The sequence below is a fragment of the Branchiostoma lanceolatum genome, chromosome 9 (genome assembly GCF_035083965.1).
Source record: "Branchiostoma lanceolatum isolate klBraLanc5 chromosome 9, klBraLanc5.hap2, whole genome shotgun sequence".
Taxonomy (NCBI): domain Eukaryota; kingdom Metazoa; phylum Chordata; class Leptocardii; order Amphioxiformes; family Branchiostomatidae; genus Branchiostoma; species Branchiostoma lanceolatum.
In genome coordinates, this window is record NC_089730.1 from 10,380,811 (window position 1) to 10,402,237 (window position 21,427).

The window sequence follows — 21,427 nt, forward strand, 5'->3', positions numbered from 1 at the left end:
TTACAATATACACTGGGTCATAGATAAAAATCAGTTAGATTTAGATCATGTACTGGTATCTTATATCTAATCAGAGCCGTGGTTTTTGTACATGGGCAAAAACATCGTCAACTGTTGTAGATTGAATGGCGATGCGTTCTGCCCCTATAGCCCCGCCCACCTAAGTCAAAACCAAGAAATAGAAAACAAAAGTGTGAAAAAAAAACTTTGACCGTCTTGAAACCACTCCCTTTCGGTATGGTGGTAGACAGTCTGGATCAGTCTATCACGCATAGATACTTTGAAAAAGCTGTATAATGACTAACAACCATTAGTACAAAATGAGTGACTCAAACACGGAGGGCAGTAAGGTCACACGTGTTTCTTCTGAAGAAATATACCAGGGAGAAGCGATGCGCTGATTCATTACAAGCAACATTTTAGGCATGAAATTGCCACTTGAAAAAGTTACAACCACCTATTTTGTTGTGTCGTCGACAAATGTGAAAATTCAGTATAACCAAGGTCACACACCAGGGGTCCAAAATCTACTTAACCTTGAGTTTTAATGTAAAAAAGTTATGCTGGCCAGAAATATCCGGAAACATAAACACACCCAATGTCGCACACACACACACACACACGCACGCACGCACGCACGCGCACACACACACACACACACACACACACACACACACACACACACACACACACACACACACACACACACATACACACACACGAAGACAGACACGTCTTACTCCATTTCAAAGAACTGGGTTTCCATGCCACGAGATTGTACATGTAGTCAAGTGCGTCATGATATACGCAGGTGAAAGACAAGCCCCCTCCCAGCACCCTCCGGACGGGAAGCAAAACCACAGCCCGTGACTGTCAAAGGTGTGTTACCACCTCCACAGGACGATCCGAGGTGCGCTCCAACCACCACAGGATGGGCGCCATTACACCTGGGCCTGACGTCATCACGCAGGTAGAACCCATGCCTATATATGGGGTGGACAATTTCATCATAGGTGGATGACTACCGACAACACCCCCTACTTATGACTTGGTCAACTCGCTTCAGGCACAACAAAACAAAAACTTGACAGAGCAGTCGGTTCGGATCGGACGGTGAAGAGAACGCAAGATGGCCGTCTGTAAGATTGTTCTCTGTAGTTTGTTAGTAGTGCTTCTGTCGAAGCAGAGCAGTGGAATTTATGACCTTGACTGGCTGTGGGACAGCATCGAGGATCCAGCCAAGGCGGATTCTGACGACACTAAGCAGCAAGGTGAGTCGTTTTGTTGTGAGACCACATCCCCAACATAAGATGGCGGATATCTAATGTTATAGGTTCGATCTTTATTTTGTCCCGAACGATGACCATGGTTTCTGCCAAGGACAAAAAGCTCTACAAGGACTTATAGCAGAATTTCGTTACGTTGAGGATGTTGCTTTTGCAGCCGGTACAAAAATCAACACGTAAAGCTCAAGAAGAGGAAGCTCGCATTATGGTGCAGGCCGGAGTGTTCTTGTCCAACCCAATCCAGTTTTTCATTATATCATGTTGTCTCTGATGTTATACAACAACATTAGATGCTGGTCGTCTTAACGTTGACGAATTTCGTTAAGTAGAAAAAGCCCGTCGAAGCAGTCATTGTACTGATACTAACAAACCTACGAGACCAGTCTTATTTGAATTGATGTCAGACACTGATTTCCGGACCTCATTCTTTTCACTTTTACTACAAAATACACCAAACAAGAAACAAAACAATCAACAAACAGCTCTCTTATCCCATGGTCATGCTTCAATGAGAATATCCGAGGTTGTTATAGAATAGATTTAGACATTAACGTCGGGACCATTGCATCTGGCAGCCACAAGCCTTTCAGATAGTGTAGACGCAGTGAGACGTAATAATAGTATAATTGTGACTGTGTGACTACACTTTTGTTCAGTCCAGGGACGTGTCAGATTTCGCCGTGCTCTTTTGACCTCAGATGTCCTTCTTTTGAGTATATTACAGGCCGGCTATATCTTCCGGCGAGCCTTCCTATATTCATTTCAGTCCTGAAAGTAAGTCTAAAGCTCAAGCCATTTGTCAAAAGACCCGCGTTGTCGCCTTAGGGGTCGAAACGAAAGACTAAACTAGATAAGACAATAAGCGCCCTATTCCTTACTGTTAAAAAGACTGGCCTCTGGCCTCTGGCCTCTAGAGCAGACCCTATACTTAGAATCATTACAACTGTAATATAAAGGGACAGCGCAGATCTTTTCGCGTCCTACAGTAACCGGTATTGCCGAATGTCTACTTGATATGTCTAGAAAGGTCGGCCGACATGTCGGACTTTCTTCGCCATAATTGCACAGGTGATTGGTTCGCCTGGCAGGAATGCTCTCCGGGCTGTTTGGGAGTGCTGAAGCGTGACGTTAACAGTGGAGGGACATAGATCTGTGAATTGACCATGAAGGCTTGTGACCGCATGGTAGTCTTCTAATTAGCGGGTAGCCTTGAGGTGGTCTTCTGATGAACATAACGACACGAGTGTGCTCAACAACCATGTTACAAAGTGAACAGGACGTGGCAGGGGAATCAGCGGCCTATGGGCATTGTGTTGATGTATTAGTCAAATCTATAGGACTTCAATGACAAGATCATCCCACTAGATTCCTCTGTGGGAAGGTGAAAGGAGTGGTATGTGGTGTCGCAGGCGGTTCATGTGCATCATTTCCTCTGCCATTTCCTGGGCGAACCGCGAGTAAAGCACGAGGGAGCGCCGCGATGTCGTAATAGGTTATCAAAGCAAACACACACCACCCCCGGAAAAAGACAACGGAATTAACTTATCCAACTTTTCAAAAGACAAAGACTCAAATTTGACTATCAGTTCATCTCCACAAATAATCTAAAATTCCTCAAACAACAGCCATCACGATGACTCTACTTTTGCTCTTAATATAACGTATTCTGAATAACGAACCATGTTCACAAATATTACAATGGGATTCATAACAATCTACGGACGAATGCTGAGCTTGTATAATGAGATCAGAAGACCTTGACAACGTTCCAGACCATTGGGCTACTAGTCTTAAAAATGCTGTAAATTTTGTTTAAATCCAGACTGTGCGTTATCACGACCTATTGCCAGAGGCTCTGTACATTCCATTGTAAAATTCGACCCATAATCTCGCTCTCTTAGAGGTTGGCTGGTTGCGACAATAACGGTTGAATAACCCCTCACGTAGCGAAAGCAATTGTAATGTACACTTAATTGGTTCATAGAGACAGTTGTTTGTAGAGACAGCTTTGCATACTCTCAAAGCAGAGGTTCATTCGCTTACATATGGCAAAACGCGCTAGATAATATTATGTTCTTGTGAGTTTGTGTGTTTTTGTATGTGACTCTGAGGCGTAAGTGTGTGTGTGTGTGTTTGTGTGCCTGCGTGTGTGTGTGTGTGTGTGTGTATGTGTGTGTGTGTGTGTGTGTGTGTGACAGTGTATGTGTAACGTTATACGTCACTGAATACTAGTACTGTCACTGATTGGGCAATCCCATGCATTTACAGGTGGTTGTTAACCCTGTTGCAACAGCCATGCATTGCCATGTGATATAAAGGCACAGGCGCCTATTTGAAACCCGTTTTACGTTGTAAGATAACGTTACAGTGTTATGTCAGCAACGTGACAAAAAGCGTTAAACAGTCAGAGTTTGAATCGATGCCATTGCGCTGAATTGAATTACATGTTGACCTTAGGTGTACGTCTGATGGTTTTCTAATATTCCGATTTGCATCCTCCAGACTGTGGCTGTAGCCAGTATGGCAGCGAGTACTGGAAGGGTTGTGACATCTTTGGCCAGTGCGAATGCTACCCCAACGTCCAGGGAACGTAAGGATGGTTTCTTCTTAAATGTGCTGCAGTCAACAGATCTTGAGTCGGTATTGTGTTCAACAAACGATCGCATGTATTTTGTGATATCATAGATTTACTTCGCTCTATAGCTACAATGGGACATTCAATGGATTTAAGAAATACTAAATGCCGGGTTCGTTGATGATATTTATATATCAATCATGGTGGGATATCTATCGAAGGTAGTGTATTTGCCAGTAATATGGGATGCTTCGTTAGCCTGAGTGCCATCCTGTTTATATTAGTTCCATGCTCTACCCTCACCGAACCTTGTAATGCTTCGTTGTCTCCACAGTAAATGTGACCAGTGTATCTACGGGTACTGGAACATCATGAGCGGAACCGGGTGCCAGAGCTGTGGCTGTGATCCTGAGGGTGCGCTGGACAGTGCGTGTGACCAGTCCACTGGTCAGTGTAACTGCAAGGAGGGCTTCGGCGGCACAAGTTGTGATGCCTGCGGGCCAAACTACTATGGGTCACCTCAGGACGGGTGTAAAGGTCGGTTCCGTTTGATCTGATTCATAGTCATATCATATCATATCTGAATTGTCAAAATATCAGGTGTTCATGGTGTTAACTGTTATGAAGTATGCGTCATAAAACATGCTTTTATGACTTTTTAGTTTTTTTTGTGGGACAAAGAGCTAAAGTTTTTTGCGCTAACCTGTACCTTTTAAATGTAGCGTTCCCACATTTGGTTCGCTATATCTGTTGGACCGTGTAGGTTCCTATATCTGAATAAACGTAATTCCGTTTCAGCGTGTGAGTGTAGCTCGGACGGATCGACCGTGCAGCAGTGTGGCGCTGACGGCACGTGCTCCTGTAAACCTGACATCTTCGGGGACAAGTGCGACAAGTGCCGCGAGAACTACTACGACGTGTCCCGTGGATGTCTACGTAAAAAAACTTCGCTCAATTAAATGTATAAATGCAGTAATACTGGGCATAAGGTACAATTACATATGAATTTTCACATTGTCGCCCTCAGCCAAGATCGGGTCTGGAACGTTAGAATCAACAGTTGACTAATCATGTTCAGACATTTTCAGAGAGCCTGATAAAGTTATATCTTAGACATGAAAGATCACCTTGTTACTCTATACAGTCGGTTTCAACTGGTCTTGCATTAATAAAACCTTGTGCTAAGGACCTTATCTCCAAGCAGATCTACACGGGGAAAAATCGTAATGTCAGCCAGAGAATCTTCAGTCAGCCCCCTAACTGTAAGCGTACTGTAAGATTACTAAGGACCACGCTGCCTGGCTCTGCCAGTACTTGGCCCGAGTGCATACTGACAAAGCCACCTGCAGCCTAGCCTTAGCGTAGAGACCGAACAGGATCGGCTGACCGGCGCATGTAACACCGACCTGTTGTCCCTACAGAATGCCCGTACTGCTACAGCGCCATTAACGACCAGGTGGCCAACCTGCGGGCCATGATCCTGCAGCTCCAGCAGCTGATAGACGATGCCTCCGGCGGGACGTCCATCACCGACCCCACGTTCGAGGCGCGGCTGGCGCAGACGGAGCAGGACGCCGCCGACCTGCTGGAGCAATTACAAGGGGGTGGGTCTCACTTTGCCTTTCTTTATAGGCTGGGCTTACACACTAGGTTTCGCCCGGAAGACGACTCGGAGCTGTGCTAGGGGAGCTTTTCCTACTAAAAAACGCCACTTGAGCGGCCTAGGGTTCTCCTTTATACACAGTCCCGAGTCAACTCCAAGTCGACTCAAAACTGTGTGTGTAAATCGGGCCTTAGTCATCGGGGACATAGCTACAGGTGTCATACTGCAGTTGCCCATGCATTTCATAGGGAATTGGTTCTTCTGGTATAGCATATAAGGGACGTACTTTTTCTACAGAGTTATAAACGCATTTGGTTTGTATGACACAAGTATGGGGTACGAACAGTTATCAGAATTGCACGTTTGCACGTAAAAGTGGTCTTTGGCTGCTCAGTCAAGAAACTGTAGACAATGGTAAATTATCCTTGAATTGAAATCAATGAAAACCGATAGATTTGTTAAATAAAACGGGCGTTTATTTGTTTAATTCATTCACCACTGCACAAAGGTGGAACCGGGACAGGGGGCGCTATTGACGAACTGAAGGATCTTCTGAACAACTTGAGGGCCAAAGTCAGCGGGATCCAGAACAACGTGGACAACGGACGAAGTGACGCGAACGACGCCGCTGACAAAGTACTCAACATCCGGGGCATCATTGCTCAGATCACAACACTGATGGCGGACATGAAGGATTACATGGAGAACGAGGTCAGCTTGCCGATAAGAATCCATACTGGTGTATCGTTACTGTTAGACCAGTTAGAAGTGTATGACAGTGATGTTTAAATTACAGACCACCTGCACAGGCCAAAGCCAAATTGACGGTTGCTAAAGTAAAAGTCATGAAACTACATGTTATCCTAACGTATTCCAGCAACCATTGAAATGTTTAAAACGTCGTCCAGGCGTCTTTCTTACACCATACTGTGAGCATGATCAACCTTCATTTCTAGACAGCACCTTGAGACCCCCCCCTCGTTTCTGTCACAAGTTTAGTAGACAGTGTTACTAAAGGTATTGCCTTTATACACCTTATATTTTCTCCTATATGTATTAGGGTAAGGATATCATCGACGCGGGACGGGGTGACACAGGGGCAACGTCTGGAGAATTTGACGAGTTGGTGAAGAAAGCTCAAGACCTGGCCAACGAGTAAGTTTTCACACTGACATAAACCTGCTATTGAGGCACTAGTAACATGCAAAGTCAGATTCATCGGGTGTAAAGACGCAAATATATACATATATCTGACAGTTAAAAATCAAGATGTGTTTAACAATCCACTTCGTGCAACTTTCGTCAGGACCTTAAGAAATTCAGCTGAAATTGGTATTGTAGACAAAGACACCTTAACAAACCTATAGATTACAACTGACACTGTAAAAACGGGCTGGTATTGAAGTTCATAGCATCAATATATCACAAATCTACAAACAACTTTGTTAATTGGAATTTTTGTCTCTTCCCACAGACAAGAAGGAGACGCCCAGAAGATCGAAGATGTTTCGAACAACGCCTTAGATATCGCCAAGGAAGCGCTGAAGAGGATCAAGGGCGCCTTGGACTCCGGCGGAACTGACTCCAGTGCGGGCGCACTGGACGACCTAAAGGCAAAGTAAGCACAGTAGAATGAGACGAGGATGGTAAAATTGTCATTTATTAAATGTTCCTGCGGCATTGTTAATCATAACATCAACAAATCTCACTGTCTTCATGAATTTGAGACACATTTTCATTTCCTATTTCTTACTAACTTCCAGACTGGACCAGGCCGCCGCAGATCTAGAGAAGGTGAAGCGAGAGGCAGACGAGGCTCTGAAGAAGGCGGAGACCACCGACGCCAACGCCCGCAGGATTCTAGCGAACGCCGAGGCGAGACAGTCCAACATGGACGTAGATGGACTGAAAGATCAAGCCAACAAAATCAAGGGAGAGGTATGACCTCCCTCTGTTCCACTTTGTACAAAGATACATTTGACTCTTCAAGATTGCCTTCACTTCATTCCATCGTCATTTTGAGCCTTTATCAGTAAATGTGTTATCTTTTGTTGTTGCAGTCGGATGACTTGCTGAGGGAGATCAATAAGTTGGACACTGACGGTACAGCTGTAGTGAATGACGTCACCACCAATCATGACGAGGCTTTGAAGCAACTCCAGGATGCCAGAAAACAGATTCAGGTACGTCAGAAACCAGAAACGGTGCTTCCAGATGAGGTTGGTAAGCCCGCGTTAGTTTCTCGGGTTCCTTTCCTGCTAATGCTGACACAGATTCCTCCTTGCCGGCCAAAAGTCTAATTTTCGTCTATCGTTTCTATGATTTTTTCCTTAATATTGTGAATGTTTTTCAAACCGCCTGTACATAATTTCAGTAAGCCAATATGCCATGATCATTACACTTCAACCTTATTATGTTACCTAAGCGTCCAGACCTGCTGATGGCTCGCGCCGATGCAGCACGACAAGGTGCAGACGCCGCCGTGAATAGTGCCGAGGCCATCCTGTCCGACGCACAGAAGACACTGGAGACTCTCAGCGGTAGGTGCCGGTATTGCAACCCATACAACGTTCATTAGGTGACCGGCCACATGTAATCTCCAGGCAAATCTATCGGTGGTAATGATAGTATCCAAAAGGCAAAAGCAGTATTATTGGCAAATGATACTGATTTTTCCCCTTGAATACTGTCATTGCCACCGATAGATCTGCTTGGAGATTAGAACACATGCACTTTGGCCATAGTTTTGGACGGAGAAGCGGAGAAGACACAACCTTATTTCTCTTTCGACATCCTATTTCGAAAGCTTAAAGGAATGTTTAAATGTACCATTGTCACATGACTGTGTGCATATATCGAGACTACGACTTGCAAAAACAACCGTTATCTTTCATCTGATTGCATTCGTCGGTTGCCAGGCGTGTTTCAGTATTTCCTTTGTAATGAAATGAAATCAAAGAACATTATAAACAGCATAGCAACCACATTGTTATGGTTGTAGCTTTCGTAGATGAGCACGCACGTTTCGTTTCTTTATTTTCCTAGTGATGACCTTGCTAAGTGTACTTCGAACATTATGTAGTGGTGTTTATTTTGGTTGTAACATGTGTTTCTGCAAGTAATTTGTATACATCTATGATCAGAGTTGGTGTTTATTCTTGTTTTATTGTTTGTTCATACTACCAGACTTCGCCAACAAGGTTGCCAAGGCGGAATCGGACGCGAAGGCCGCCCTCACCAAGGAGCCCAACATCCGAGCCATCATAGTCGAGGCTGAGACCGCCACCACGGACGCCAACACCGCCCTCGGGTCCGCCAAGACTGACGCCGATGATGCCAAGAACACTGCGGAGGAAGCCAAGAGAATCGCGGATAACACAAAAACAGTAAATATGATACTCAGTTTGATAATAGATACATAAATCAAATCGCGGTTATGAATTGTTAAACTAAGCTGTTATCCAGTTATTGTTGTTATCTGTTCATATCTTGAGAAGATGTCTCTTTTTGTAAATCCTTTGAAGTATGCTGTTAAATTGTGCTACATGTATTTCTTACCTTTTTTCATCAGTCGGCAGCGCAGGAGAAGGAACGAGCTGACCGGCTGTCTAAGAAAGCCGAGGATCTCCACAATGAAGCCAAAACGCTGCAGGCAGATGTCGACAATTTCGACAACACTGGAAGTCTGTGGGACCAGAAGAAAAAACAGGGTGACCGGGACGAAGCTCTCATTGCAGAGGTAAAACACTCTTGGTTTAATCTCACTAGTCCCATTTTATAGACACTGATTCTCAGATGCTGTCCATTCGTTGTCAGCTTGATATATTCAAGAGTGACGGACTTTCAGTATCAAGTAAGTTTTCTGAAGTGGTTTGATTATAAGGTTCCGTTGTTTTCTTCAGGCGACAGTAGAGGCACAGCGGATTCAAAAGGAAGCCGAGGACACTTTTAACCTGATGGTGGACACGGACCGCAGGCTTCAGGCTATCCTGGACAAGCTAGGTGAGTTTGTTTTTGTTTGTTTTATCAAGACTGCCATTGGCGTTCGATTCTAACAAATTTCACACAATTCATCCTCGAGTTCGTTTACTCATTTAATACATTAAATACAATTGAATTAAATGTAAAGAACAAAAACATATGCAATTGATGGACAGAAAATCAAACGAAATCAAATGTAGTGAACTTTGTGGTGTGTACATCAGCAGTCAGCTAGTGCGCGTACTGGGAATTGTCGGAGTCCACATTGCCACAAACTGGCTATGATTCAACACATATTCACAACTCCAGCTGTCCTAGTAACACGGTCGTGTGCTTTTTTCCGTCCCCTCAGCCGACGGGTCCAGTGCCCCGGACGCGGACACCATGAAGACGCTCCAACAGACCTACGACAACCTTAAGGGCCAGTGGGACACCCTCAACATTGCGCAAATCGTCTTTAACATAAACCGATGGATGCAAGAGAATATTGTCGGGGTCGCGGACGTTAACATAGACATGCTGCGGGCAGAGGTGGACAACTTGGAGGCCATTAGAAACGCCCTTCCCGATGGCTGCTTCCGTGCCGAGACAGGCGTGGAAGGCACCTAAGTAGACAAGCAGTTTTCTGAATGAAAAACTAACATACGCTCATCTGTTTTGACAGGTACAGTTTTGATAGACATGGTTTGAAGTCACGCACATACAAACACACACACATCATACACACACACACATAAACACACACACATGCACAAAGCACACACAAACGCACACACACACATATATGCACAGACACACACGTATACATATGCACACATAAAAACACAGACACACACACACACACATACGTGGGTTGCTCTAATACTTGGTGAGTGATAGGAACTGTTTGGTATGGACAAGATTTAACCTCCTTGGTATGGAGAATTACATTTGTATATCCTTCAAGGCGTGGAGTGAACTACTAACTACGGTATTTTCGTATATCATAATGTGATAAGAATTTGACTTTGTTCGTTTCATGTATCTGTAATGATCTGTAATGTTTTCCTTCATTATGTTAAGTTATTATTTCGGTGTCTACACTTTGATCTTGACTGATTGAATAAGAATGCAAAGGATACTGTAAGCCATATATTGACAGATTTCGACACAGAAGCAGGAATATCAATAAAACACTAAAAAGTAACATCGTACAGTAATATAAATCATATCATCATCGATTAGACACGTGTGACCTAATTTTGCACCCTTTCACTTGTAATTCTGTATCTTGGACAATGGTACGGCAAATGAACAATGAAAAGTGTGTTTTGACCAATATGCATTGTAACCATTGTTGTAACTTTAAAAAAGTTACGTTTCTTTAACATGGCGTATTCGTGGCGTTGTCTTGCGTACCATGTATGTACTTTGAACATTTATAGCCAGTAATTCTGAAAAAAAAAACTAATATTCAAGACTATCATAGAAAAAAGCGGTTGTCTTTCTTGAATATCTTTCTTAATTCTATTTGGTGAGAATATAGACATAGAATACGTTAAACCAACATTGTAAGAAAAGCCATCAACTCACATTTTTCATATGAGTTTCATTTTTTGGTCTGACGAAGGTTGAATCTGGTGTATATTATGTTTTGCACAACCTTCAATCTCAAACCATAAAAGAACTCCGGTGCTGAGGTGCATGTAACGTTACTGTTTAATCATCATTCGTAATAAACTTCGTTATTCCAAATACACTGTGCTGTTGAACAATTCTTGGAATATCATTTTGTGGTCTGGTCTCCAGATATTTAGGGTAAATTCGGATGAACGTTGTCATAGAAAATCAGGAGGGATCTCCAAGCAGATGTTAGGGCAGAAGATCGCAATATTAATGTTTTGTTAGTGATTGATGACACAAGTTTTCTGGCACGTATGACCCGCTACTACGGTCACGTGTCCCTGACGTCAAGTTCCAGGAGTAGACGGGGCCATTTCTTTAATATGGTTGACGGAGTCAGCCGAAAATTTGGGTAAGTCCCAATTCATTCTTGTGTTGGACGAAAAGTTTGTAATTCTTAATTCATTTATAAATATTACCCGTAGTAAACATTTAGAGATTGATAAATACTTTATTTATGAATAAAAACAAAATTGTAAATCTACAAATATCTATAAACATTTATGAATATTTATGAACGTTTATGAATATTTATAAATTTATTTGTAAATTCATCTTTAAATGTTTATATATGAATTTCTGAATTTCTAAATATCTATAAACTTCTATGAATATTCATTTAAATTCATGGATATTTATAGAAAAAGCTTTTAAAAAAGCTTTCTTGAAGCTGACTTTGAAAAGTTTATTTCATACCAAACTTCATAAAACTGAATAAAACTTAACACTGCACTTGTGCAATTTAGTTTTGTTTACAAACTATACTTCAACCGTTTCATCCCCACCACAATGAGGTCGTATGGCCAGCTTTTCTTAGAAGCTCTTGTTTAACTACTGTTGTATTTAAATGGTAAATCCGAGAAAAGATTGTGTGGCCTTCAAACATGTACTAGCCTTTCTGGCAGCTGCAAAGCTGAAGTGTGAGGCTGGATGACAGAAAAGAAGTTGATGTTTAATAGAGAGAATCTTGTTACATTTCTATTGTCAGTACGTGTCTAACCTAAAAACAACAAGGCAATCAGAGATAGCAGACTTCACCCCTTCTTACAGTGATGTACAGAAACAGCAGAGCAGTGACACACACACAGAAGGAGACACAAACAAAAACATACAATCACAATTCAAGAAACAAACAAACACACACACACATCATCCGATCATCATCATCATGACTACACAGAGAAGCCCAAAACAATATTTATCTCCCTTATATTTTTGGCTGCGTAGTTAATCATATGTCACACCTTAGACATACCGTAGACATAAGCTCCAGCTATATTCGGTCTAGAATTCAAGTCTATACATTATTTATCCTGCACATTTATTGTTACACCTTGCAAGTTTGAAACATTTTTATCACTGAGTAATCAGACATAAGAACAATGATGCTGTGACAGAGACCAACAAAATGGCCACTTTAACATTGCATGACATTCAACAATGTTTGATTGTCTCACAAGCTGGAGCTAACAGCAGTTTTGATATGTGTTACATACATATCTATAGAAGGAAAGCACTATTACAGTCAAGCTGGATGCTACTTATTATAACCTTTCAGAGGAGATTCTAGTCCTCTATCTGGTCATAGTGTTGAGCTCTATTCTTATATTGTGTTACATTTCAGAATAACAGTAAAATACAGTGCTAAAATACATAACACTCTGTAAAAAAAACTTAACTACAGTTAAACTTTTCTTGTTACATAAGATACTGCATACACCGCAAAAGTCACCATGCAACATATAATATCAAGCAACTGCTTGTTAGAAACTTTAGTTCATACAAAATGTCTACTCACTACACAGTGCTCTGATTGCCAGTGCTAGAAACCAGCATCTCACAAAACCTTCTTTTTCAAAAATAGCAAATTGTTGGGTGTTTCCTCTCATATGGCTTGAACGGAGCATTGTCTGCCACGCAGGATGGGTAAAGTTGGAATTTACCAAGTCATTTAGAATATGTGTAATGCTACTGTGACAGGATTATGATCATGTTAAGTACACTTCAAAACGCATAGAAATTCATAGGTTTGATTCGACCAACCAAGCGACCAGCATGACAACCGTGAGGTCATATCCACACACCCTGCACAGCTCAGAACGGCAAGGAACTTAAACCACTGGCAGCTACAAATTCATGTTTATACAAACCTTAGACATTCAACTCTCCCACACCGGTTAATAATTCTAGAGTTTATCACAATTCATCAGACTTAAACTAGCATTATGATTTATTGATGCTGATAACCCTTATGTCTCTGATATTATATTTATCTAAAAAATAGACTGCATGTTTTGGAAGCTCCATAAAATCTGCTACTGATACATTTATCCTAGTTTTGCCAATGCTCTAAAGGTCTTCAGTAGAATTATGTTATTGTCAGATCCCATTGACGTTGGGAATGAAATCCAGCAGACGCCGCTGGACATCATCTCAGGCTGTCTTCTTCCCAGTAGGCGCCAGGTAGCCAAATGCCAACAAGCCAAGTTGCCCGACACCAAAGGCTAACCCAGATAACAGTGCAGTCGAGTAGAAACTCCACATGTAGTGCAAGGTGATCACTGTTATCAGGACATTTTGCTGAAATCAGAAACATGTTATTAAACTTGGGAACAACTTGCAGGCCTCTTGTATAGTATGAATATGTTTGAAAAAAGGCTGCTGGTCTCCGTTGAAAAACTGGATTTTGTTTGGTGCATTTATATCACCAAGGTGATGCATTTATTTCATAGTACTTCCCTAATACCAAACATTCAGAAGAATGTGCAATGTTTATCTTGTTTCCTTTGAAGAAAGTCTTGAGTCACCAACGTAAACAAAATGAATGCATACCATGTACATTTGTATGAGTAAAATTGATGACTAGCTCTTCAGTGCTCCAAATGTGGGTGAGTCAAAAACTAACTGCAATTTGTATCATAGCAGGTTCATTCCTAATGAAATGAGATTGACATAAAGGAAAAGTCTTCTTGAGACTAAAATTTCTCAATTTGTATGAGTGACTGAGTTGATTTCAAGATGACTTCCTCAATAGAAGTCTGTCAGAGGCAAATAGCAGTTCCTCTGACCCACTTACAGCTGAAGCTGGAATTATCCTATCTGATAATAAATGTCTCTATAGTTTACATCGCAAGTTTCGTTTCTGAAATCTTAACAGCTCCCCTTACAGCTGCTAGGATGGAGTGAGGTGTGATATTAGAGCAAGTTGAATTCATAGCTGAATATGTGATGTGTTGATGAAAGGTGTTTGTAGACTACATTGATTATCTAATAGAAGCGAAACTTGGCGCAGTTATATATAAGTGTTTAACGCCTGTCCAAAGATGCCGCCAACTCACCACGATCCTTCCCAACAGGACATTCCTCTTATCCTCATCCTTCAGGAAGACCGGAGCCCAGCTGGACACCAGGGCCGACATGAAAGTCACAGCACCATTACAACGAGTCATGTGCAGGTGGATGCCATCAGGCTTCGCATCCATCTATGGGAGAAATAGAAAGATCCATTAACAGTGCATGTGCATTACTGAAAAGGCATTGATTGTCACCTTATCTGCTTATTAACTAATATATGACAAGACTGCATAACAGTTCCTTTCTTCAAAGATACAATGGATTGGGAGAAATACATACCTGGCACAAATATCGGGCCTGATAATGAAGAAAATAATATCTAAAAGTTTTATTTTTGCTGCTACCTAAAGAGATTCAAGTTTCTACACCCTAATGCTTTAGCTGTGTGAAACCTCTTTTAATTCTTGCATAGTCAGCTTTTTCAAAAGCTTTTCTTGTTAAGTTATGTAATGTTAGGTGTCTTTCATTCTTTCTTCTAGATGGATCTGATCACTAACAACTTTGGTTACATTCAAACACATGTGAAGAGGTCAAGGTTGTAATATATTACCATGAAGGGCGTATTCAACAAGTCGCCAAAGGCAAAGTCAGCCAGGGCCAACAACAGGCAGAGGAATCCATCCAGGCGCAGGACAAAAGACAGGCGGTCATTCCGCTGGCTGTAGCAGCCGAACTGGTCATTCCTGGCACTGTGGTACAGGTTGCCTAACAGCCACACTCCACCTCCAAACAGGCCATACCACACTTGCTGAAATACCAGTAAGAACAGTTCAGTGCATATCTTAGACACTGCAGGCAGTCCAAAATTCTTTATTGGGTAATGTTACCAAATTTAAGATCTATCGGATCTGCAGGTAGAGGGTCATCATTGAATATCGACTGATAAAACTATCACCCTCTGACAAACAAACAGGTTTTCTCAAGCACCCTGTCCTTGTGCTTTGTCTGATGCTGCTGCATGCCCACCCCCCCAACTTGAAATCTGAATGCTGATTGTCTTGTGCCGAATAAGGCATGCTCATTAGTACCCAGGGCGCCAGAAATGTTTGCCAATTTCAGCAGAGCTAACCAAAAGGACTGAAGGCCACAGGGTGGCTCTGCATAGAAAAATGGTAAATGAAGGAACCAGGGAATTACCTCACTTGTCCAACCGCCCTTTTCCAGGTCCCGGTAGTACATCTGGCCATAGCCAACAGCCATCAGCTGCATCGAGATGCCCTGCAACACAACGCTACATTTGTTGTCTACATGTACATCATGTCCAATCTACATAAGGTCATTAAAAACTGGTACAGGCTTAGCATTCTTCCAAGAAGAAAATCTTTTACTGATAAACAAACATCTATGTATACAATAAAATGTACTAGGATTGTTACACTAGATAGAAGAGGTGTGATGGGGTACAGGATATACAAAGAAAACTGATAGGATGGTTTGCCAGAGCAGCAGCTGCTAAAGACTTCGTCAGTTTCTGAGCTACAGTAACCCCTAGGAGTGTCAGACATCTGTTGTAAATTTAGCTGTTGTGACAAACAAAGGTCCTATTGTTGTCTGGTTCATCCTACCTTGTCTGGTTTTATTTGCTTCCTTGTTTTACTTTCTACTTCAATTTTGTTTAACATTTCAGGAACGTTTAATTGTATACATGTAGATGTATTTGGAACTTTTTTCCAGTCTTGGTGGAATTGCTGTACCAGCATCACCCACATCCCTGCCCCAACCCAATAGGCATTGTCTTCCATCTAGCTCATACACATCTGGAATTGCATTGACCCAGTTTTTCCTCAACCCCCATGCATACCCTTGGGGCCCAAAAAAGGTAGACAGCCAGGGTAGACAGGCCACTGCCAGGTAGACAGGGCCAGCTTTTTCCGCAATCCCAAAATAATGCAAGTCTGAGATAAAAAAAACACAAACCACAACACGTGAGTACAGCAGGACGTTGGACACGGTGATGTCGCCAGAGTTGCGGGTCTTGTAGAAGGTGACCACCGTCCCAATCAACAAGGCACCAAACATGCGACTCAGGGTCAGGTGGAAGGCACCCAGAGGACCTGTTGTCTGAAACAGGGAGGGGGAAATGGCTCAACTGAGTTCACTGAATCTTCAATGAATAGATTTGATTTTTATATCACAGTATCGTTGATATATTCCCAATGAATGTACATAACAGAAAAAAATTCAAATCAGCAATCCTACCTGCAATGTACATGTATATTGATGTGATATTCCTATCAATCAAAAGGCTGTTTGGCCTTCTGTATAACACATGGTAGTAAAATTTCACAAATAAAACAATCAGATAGATCAACACCTCAACAAGGGATACTTTAAGTGAAAGCATGAACTTCAAGTTTCTGTCATTCAATCTTGAATCATTGAACAGAACAATTTTATCGTTAATTGTATAGTGCATTAAAACTCTTCAGACAGACATGGTAAAACATATTTAAGCGCCAAATGGCACATTATTTTCCAAAATTTTGCACTTTTTGCATTGCACTCATGAAAACAAAGTAGAACGTTATTTGTCATATAGGAAACAAGGTCATTGACCCCAAGGTTATTGACCCAGAGTTTGTTGACCCTGTCTGATGTATATCTACCTGTCCAGTGTAGGCTACCTACATGTGTGCTGGTGGCTTCACTGGGCTGTGTCATGCTGAAACGTACACAAACACCACCAACAAGTATAAACTACATGTCAGACTATCTGCTTGGTACCACACGTAGAACAAGTGCTCCTCTTGTACATGTGTATATACTGTTTATTTTTGCATAAAACCCTTAAAGACAGAACTAGGTTAGAATCACACAGCTTGCTTTCTACTACTAGTAACTAAGCCTGAGGAGAAAACACTTCATTCTAAAGAGATGGGGTAGGTCATATTGAATTTCATATATTAAGGGAGTTACACTGCCAACAGATCTAGAATTTTACCAGCAATAATAAATGAGGGTCTGCAGTCTGCATGCTGTTTTTCCGTAAGGCGTTAAGCCTAAGGCAGCCTATTTTGATTTCCTGTAATTCCTAGGGATAGGCGTCTTAGTCACATAGAATTTGTTCATAATGATAATGTGAACATTATTGCAGGACAAGCAGAACAATTCTTTTAGGTTATCTGTCTGCAGATTACTAAACACTTTTACTTCATGGTTTAACACAACCTGATGACTTTATTCATTAAGCCCCGGTCACACTAAACTCACGTCGTACCTACGATGCACGTACGATGCATTTCCCGTACAACGCAGGTAAATCGCAGGTAAATCGCAGGTAAATCGTAGGTAAAATCAGCTATCGCAGAGCGTCGGGCAATGTTCAAAATTTCATCCAACGTCGTACGATTTTTATAGCCTCATATTTAGGCTTTATTGCGGCCTTTTTATCTAATGATGAGGTGACGAATTCATAAATTTCGACCATGTTCTGATGGTTTCAGTTACCCTGATATATTGCCGATGCTGATGCAAATTGTAACCATCATAAGACAATAGCAACCAGAAAACAGTGCGCCCGTAGAATAGCCTGCTTCCAAGTTTAGATTTTCTACGTGTCAGGTCCAGAACCAGGCGCATATAATTGCTTTATGTCTGTATACACCTGGGTTTATAATTAGATCATACCTCAGTCCTATCCTGTCTCTTTTTTTTCAGTTTCAGTCTTTGTTTGACGTTTTATGCCTATTATGTGCTTTCTTTTTGATGGACAATACAATTGGCCTGTCATATTCTTTCTCTGGGCCATCCGCAAACTGTTCTATTGGCAAACTAAAAGTAGAGACAGGATAGGACTGAGGTCAGATATAATTATGAACCCACGTGTGTATAGCCATGAAACAATCGTATGCATCACCTGCGCGCGATACTTGATCTGACACGTGGAAAATCATAGCCTTGAAAGCCGGCTCTTCAGCGGGCGCGCTGTACAACGATTGCCACTGTGCTCTGGTGGCTGCACTTTTCAACAACATCGACAATATCAGGGAAAACTGAAACTATCAGAAAACGATCGAAATGTATACATTTTTCACCTCATTGGTATAAAAAGAAGGCCGTAGTGAAGTCTGTATTGGGGGCAATAAAAATCGTACGGCGACGGAGGGAAAATTTTGAACATGTTCAAAATCATCTTTAGCTGTATTTTTCGACGTAGGACGCTCGGCGATGGCTACTTTTACGTGCGATTTACCTGCGATTGACCTAGGTACACTAAAAAAAACCATCGTACGATGTACCTACGTTATATGTGACCACCACTTTGTATGTGTTAACTATTGCACCCGGTTTTTCCCAAACGTACGACGTACGGCGCTGTCATGACGGAAGAAACCCCATCGCAGGTACGACGTGAGTTTAGTGTGACCATAGCTTAACTGCCATAAACACCTGGCAGAAAATTGTAGTGTATTCAGTGGCAATGATACAAAGTGCAGTACATGCACAAGAGACTAATAACAGGAAACAATGCTTACCATCTGGCCCAGAATGACTCCAGGCATCACCAGCCACGCCACCCCGAACAACAGAACGGCGCCTGCGTCTGCCATCATCCAGATCTTACGTCCTCGGCTCACGGCGACGCCAAACGCCACCAGCATGGCAGCCGTGCGGACAATCTCACTTATCTCCATGACGATTCCACTAGATTAGAATGTGCTGCAGTGAGAGTGATGAGAAGATCTGCACATTATGAATTGATAAATTCATAAAGTTTAAAATAATTTCATCGCCGAGAGGTGACATTTCCAAAAGTTTCCATGTACAACCAATAGCACATTGCTTGCAGCAATACATTGTGACTTTTCCATATCACTAATGGAAAGGCAACTCTGTCAGCCAAATTTGACAGGTCCCAGCTGTAATTCCAATACTGCGATAGCCATTAGCCATGCGAGCAATTAGGCATAGCTTCATCTCTTCTCTGTAGAAAATTAGCCTCCTTTGAACCATTTTGCTGTGCTAAAGCCCGGAGTTGACCAGTTTACTCACTGGGCATTTAGCTCATGACTGCCGAAAAGCACTGCCGATAACTAATGTAAAAGGTGTTTCTGTGCACCTCTGACGTCAACTGGAATCAGCTGAATTCACCCTGATGTGGCACGCTGGGACCTAACGACAGCTTCAAGCTTCGCAAAATTTAGTACGGTATTAGAGACCTATAACCTTACGGCTTGGTAAGAAATCATAATAGAGTACATGTTGGGACAGACCAAGAAGTATTTGGGGGGAAGGGTCTGCAAATTGGGTAAATAAGGGAAGGAATTATACAAATTCGGTTGGTATAAAAGAATATTAAAAGAGAAAAATGCAGAAAACATTCTCTTTTGTCAAAACACGAAAAAAAGCAGTAAAAGCTTCACAGACTCGTCAGTGGTCTGTCCCTTTCCTATATTTGCAATTTATGCACTTTCAAAAATGTGAACTTTTCAAATGTGCTTCGGGCCAACACTTAAATCTAGTCTTTTAGATCTAAAAAATGTTGAAAGGTGGGGCAGAACTTTGACACGCAATTTCTTGTGCAATTACCAATGGTTATGTTGTCCATAAATGTACAGTAAATGTAAGGGAACACAGCAAAGTCATTCAAACTATGCTGTCCCCCAGGAATAACACCAAAGAACAGGTGGTTTTAAAGGGCAGATAATCACAGTAAAATACCAAGGGATCTGTGATTTAAATTCCATACGATGTGGAGGCCACAACCTCCAAGTACTGTCATTGCATTTGTGGTGCTTCAAATGATAAACAGGTGTTTCATTTGGGATCGAATGGTGATGAATATTAGTACAAGATACATATTGTTGTGCCTTGATGAATGTCACTCTTCTCAAACTATAAAGTTAGACATGTAGTTCGGTAGGAGAACTGTGATTTGCCCCCCTGAAAACTTTTACTGCAAATCTTTAAACGTTTACAATGGCTTTATTTTTGCGCTTCTTCCGGTGACTCCTTCTCCACAAATTCAAAACACAACGAATATACATTTACCAATTCATTACTACAGAATTGCTTCAACTGCGAATTCAAAACACTACGAAAACCTCTTTTTCCTTGCTACCGCGAAATGATATGAGTTTCATAGTACAATGCATCTGCAGACATAAATCACATAAAGGGGTGTGTCCGTTTGGACGAGACGTATCATGTAACCTTTAGGTGACACACAGAAACAACTGCATTACCATTTAATCACCGGCACCTTGACATTATGACTTCTTGAATTCTATGTCCTTTTTGGAGTTCGAGTTGTCTCTTTTGGAGGGTACATCTGTTCAACTGTATAAAGACATCCCTTCACAGACATGTGTAAACACATTTGCGTAGGGCGCTTTGAGGGCGGAGAATGCCCTGGGGGGGCAAACATAACTTCAAGGTGCAGGGCACGGGAACAATAGAACCTCCTAGGTGGGGAGGAATGCTTTAAACGTGATAAGACTGGCTGGTCTGATTGTCTCCCATATGTCTACTTTCTAAGATGATTTCAAATAAAACACAATTGGCCAAGGCATCCAGTTTTTCGAGATGTAAACAATGCACATGTGTCGACGGCTGGTGTATGTCCTTGAATGTGGCAAAACCGTACAACAGCGCGTAACACACACAGCTTGCATTTTGCTTTACTTGATGCACGACTACAGTTCTTTAGCTTGTAGAAAACTAAAGAAAAGGCGCACCTACCGTAGTGAAAGATGTCTTGAGTGTTGACCACGGGGAAGGACAGGCCGAAGTGCGCCCAGCTGACCAGTGCAGCGCTGACTTGTTTTTCCCTCCGCACCAGACGCTAACCTCTGACCTCCAGAAGCTTCCGAAGCTTCTAATAGGAGGAAAAATAAGCTAAAAGCGAATGCTTAAGTGCGACTTTTAAGTTAAAAATTTTAAACATGTATCAACATAAAAATTAAAGTTATATTTTATATTTTAGATTATTTTTTTCATACATTTCACCGATAAAGTCCTTAATAT

At 41.8% G+C, this 21,427-nt stretch overlaps 2 protein-coding genes across 2 annotated transcripts; one reads left to right on the forward strand and one right to left on the reverse strand.

Annotated features, from left to right (window-relative positions):
* The first annotated feature begins 1,023 nt into the window (after positions 1-1,023).
* LOC136441374 (laminin subunit gamma-1-like) lies at positions 1,024-11,181 on the forward strand. The gene is made up of 15 exons (XM_066437634.1): positions 1,024-1,271; positions 3,789-3,876; positions 4,196-4,398; positions 4,660-4,797; positions 5,283-5,465; positions 5,973-6,175; positions 6,525-6,619; positions 6,939-7,082; positions 7,228-7,402; positions 7,525-7,647; positions 7,890-8,004; positions 8,651-8,850; positions 9,036-9,203; positions 9,367-9,466; positions 9,798-11,181. The coding sequence occupies exons 1-15, from the start codon at positions 1,130-1,132 to the stop codon at positions 10,052-10,054; spliced, it is 2,334 nt and encodes a 777-aa protein (XP_066293731.1). The 5' UTR covers positions 1,024-1,129; the 3' UTR covers positions 10,055-11,181.
* Positions 11,182-12,299: 1,118 nt separating this feature from the next.
* LOC136441375 (uncharacterized) lies at positions 12,300-21,269 on the reverse strand. The gene is made up of 7 exons (XM_066437635.1): positions 21,143-21,269; positions 18,937-19,120; positions 16,379-16,522; positions 15,599-15,679; positions 15,012-15,209; positions 14,446-14,589; positions 12,300-13,687 (listed from the first exon to the last, which is right to left on the reverse strand). Exons 2-7 carry the CDS (start codon positions 19,093-19,095, stop codon positions 13,541-13,543), a joined length of 873 nt encoding a protein of 290 aa, XP_066293732.1. The 5' UTR covers positions 19,096-19,120; positions 21,143-21,269; the 3' UTR covers positions 12,300-13,540.
* Between the last annotated feature and the right edge of the window lie 158 nt (positions 21,270-21,427).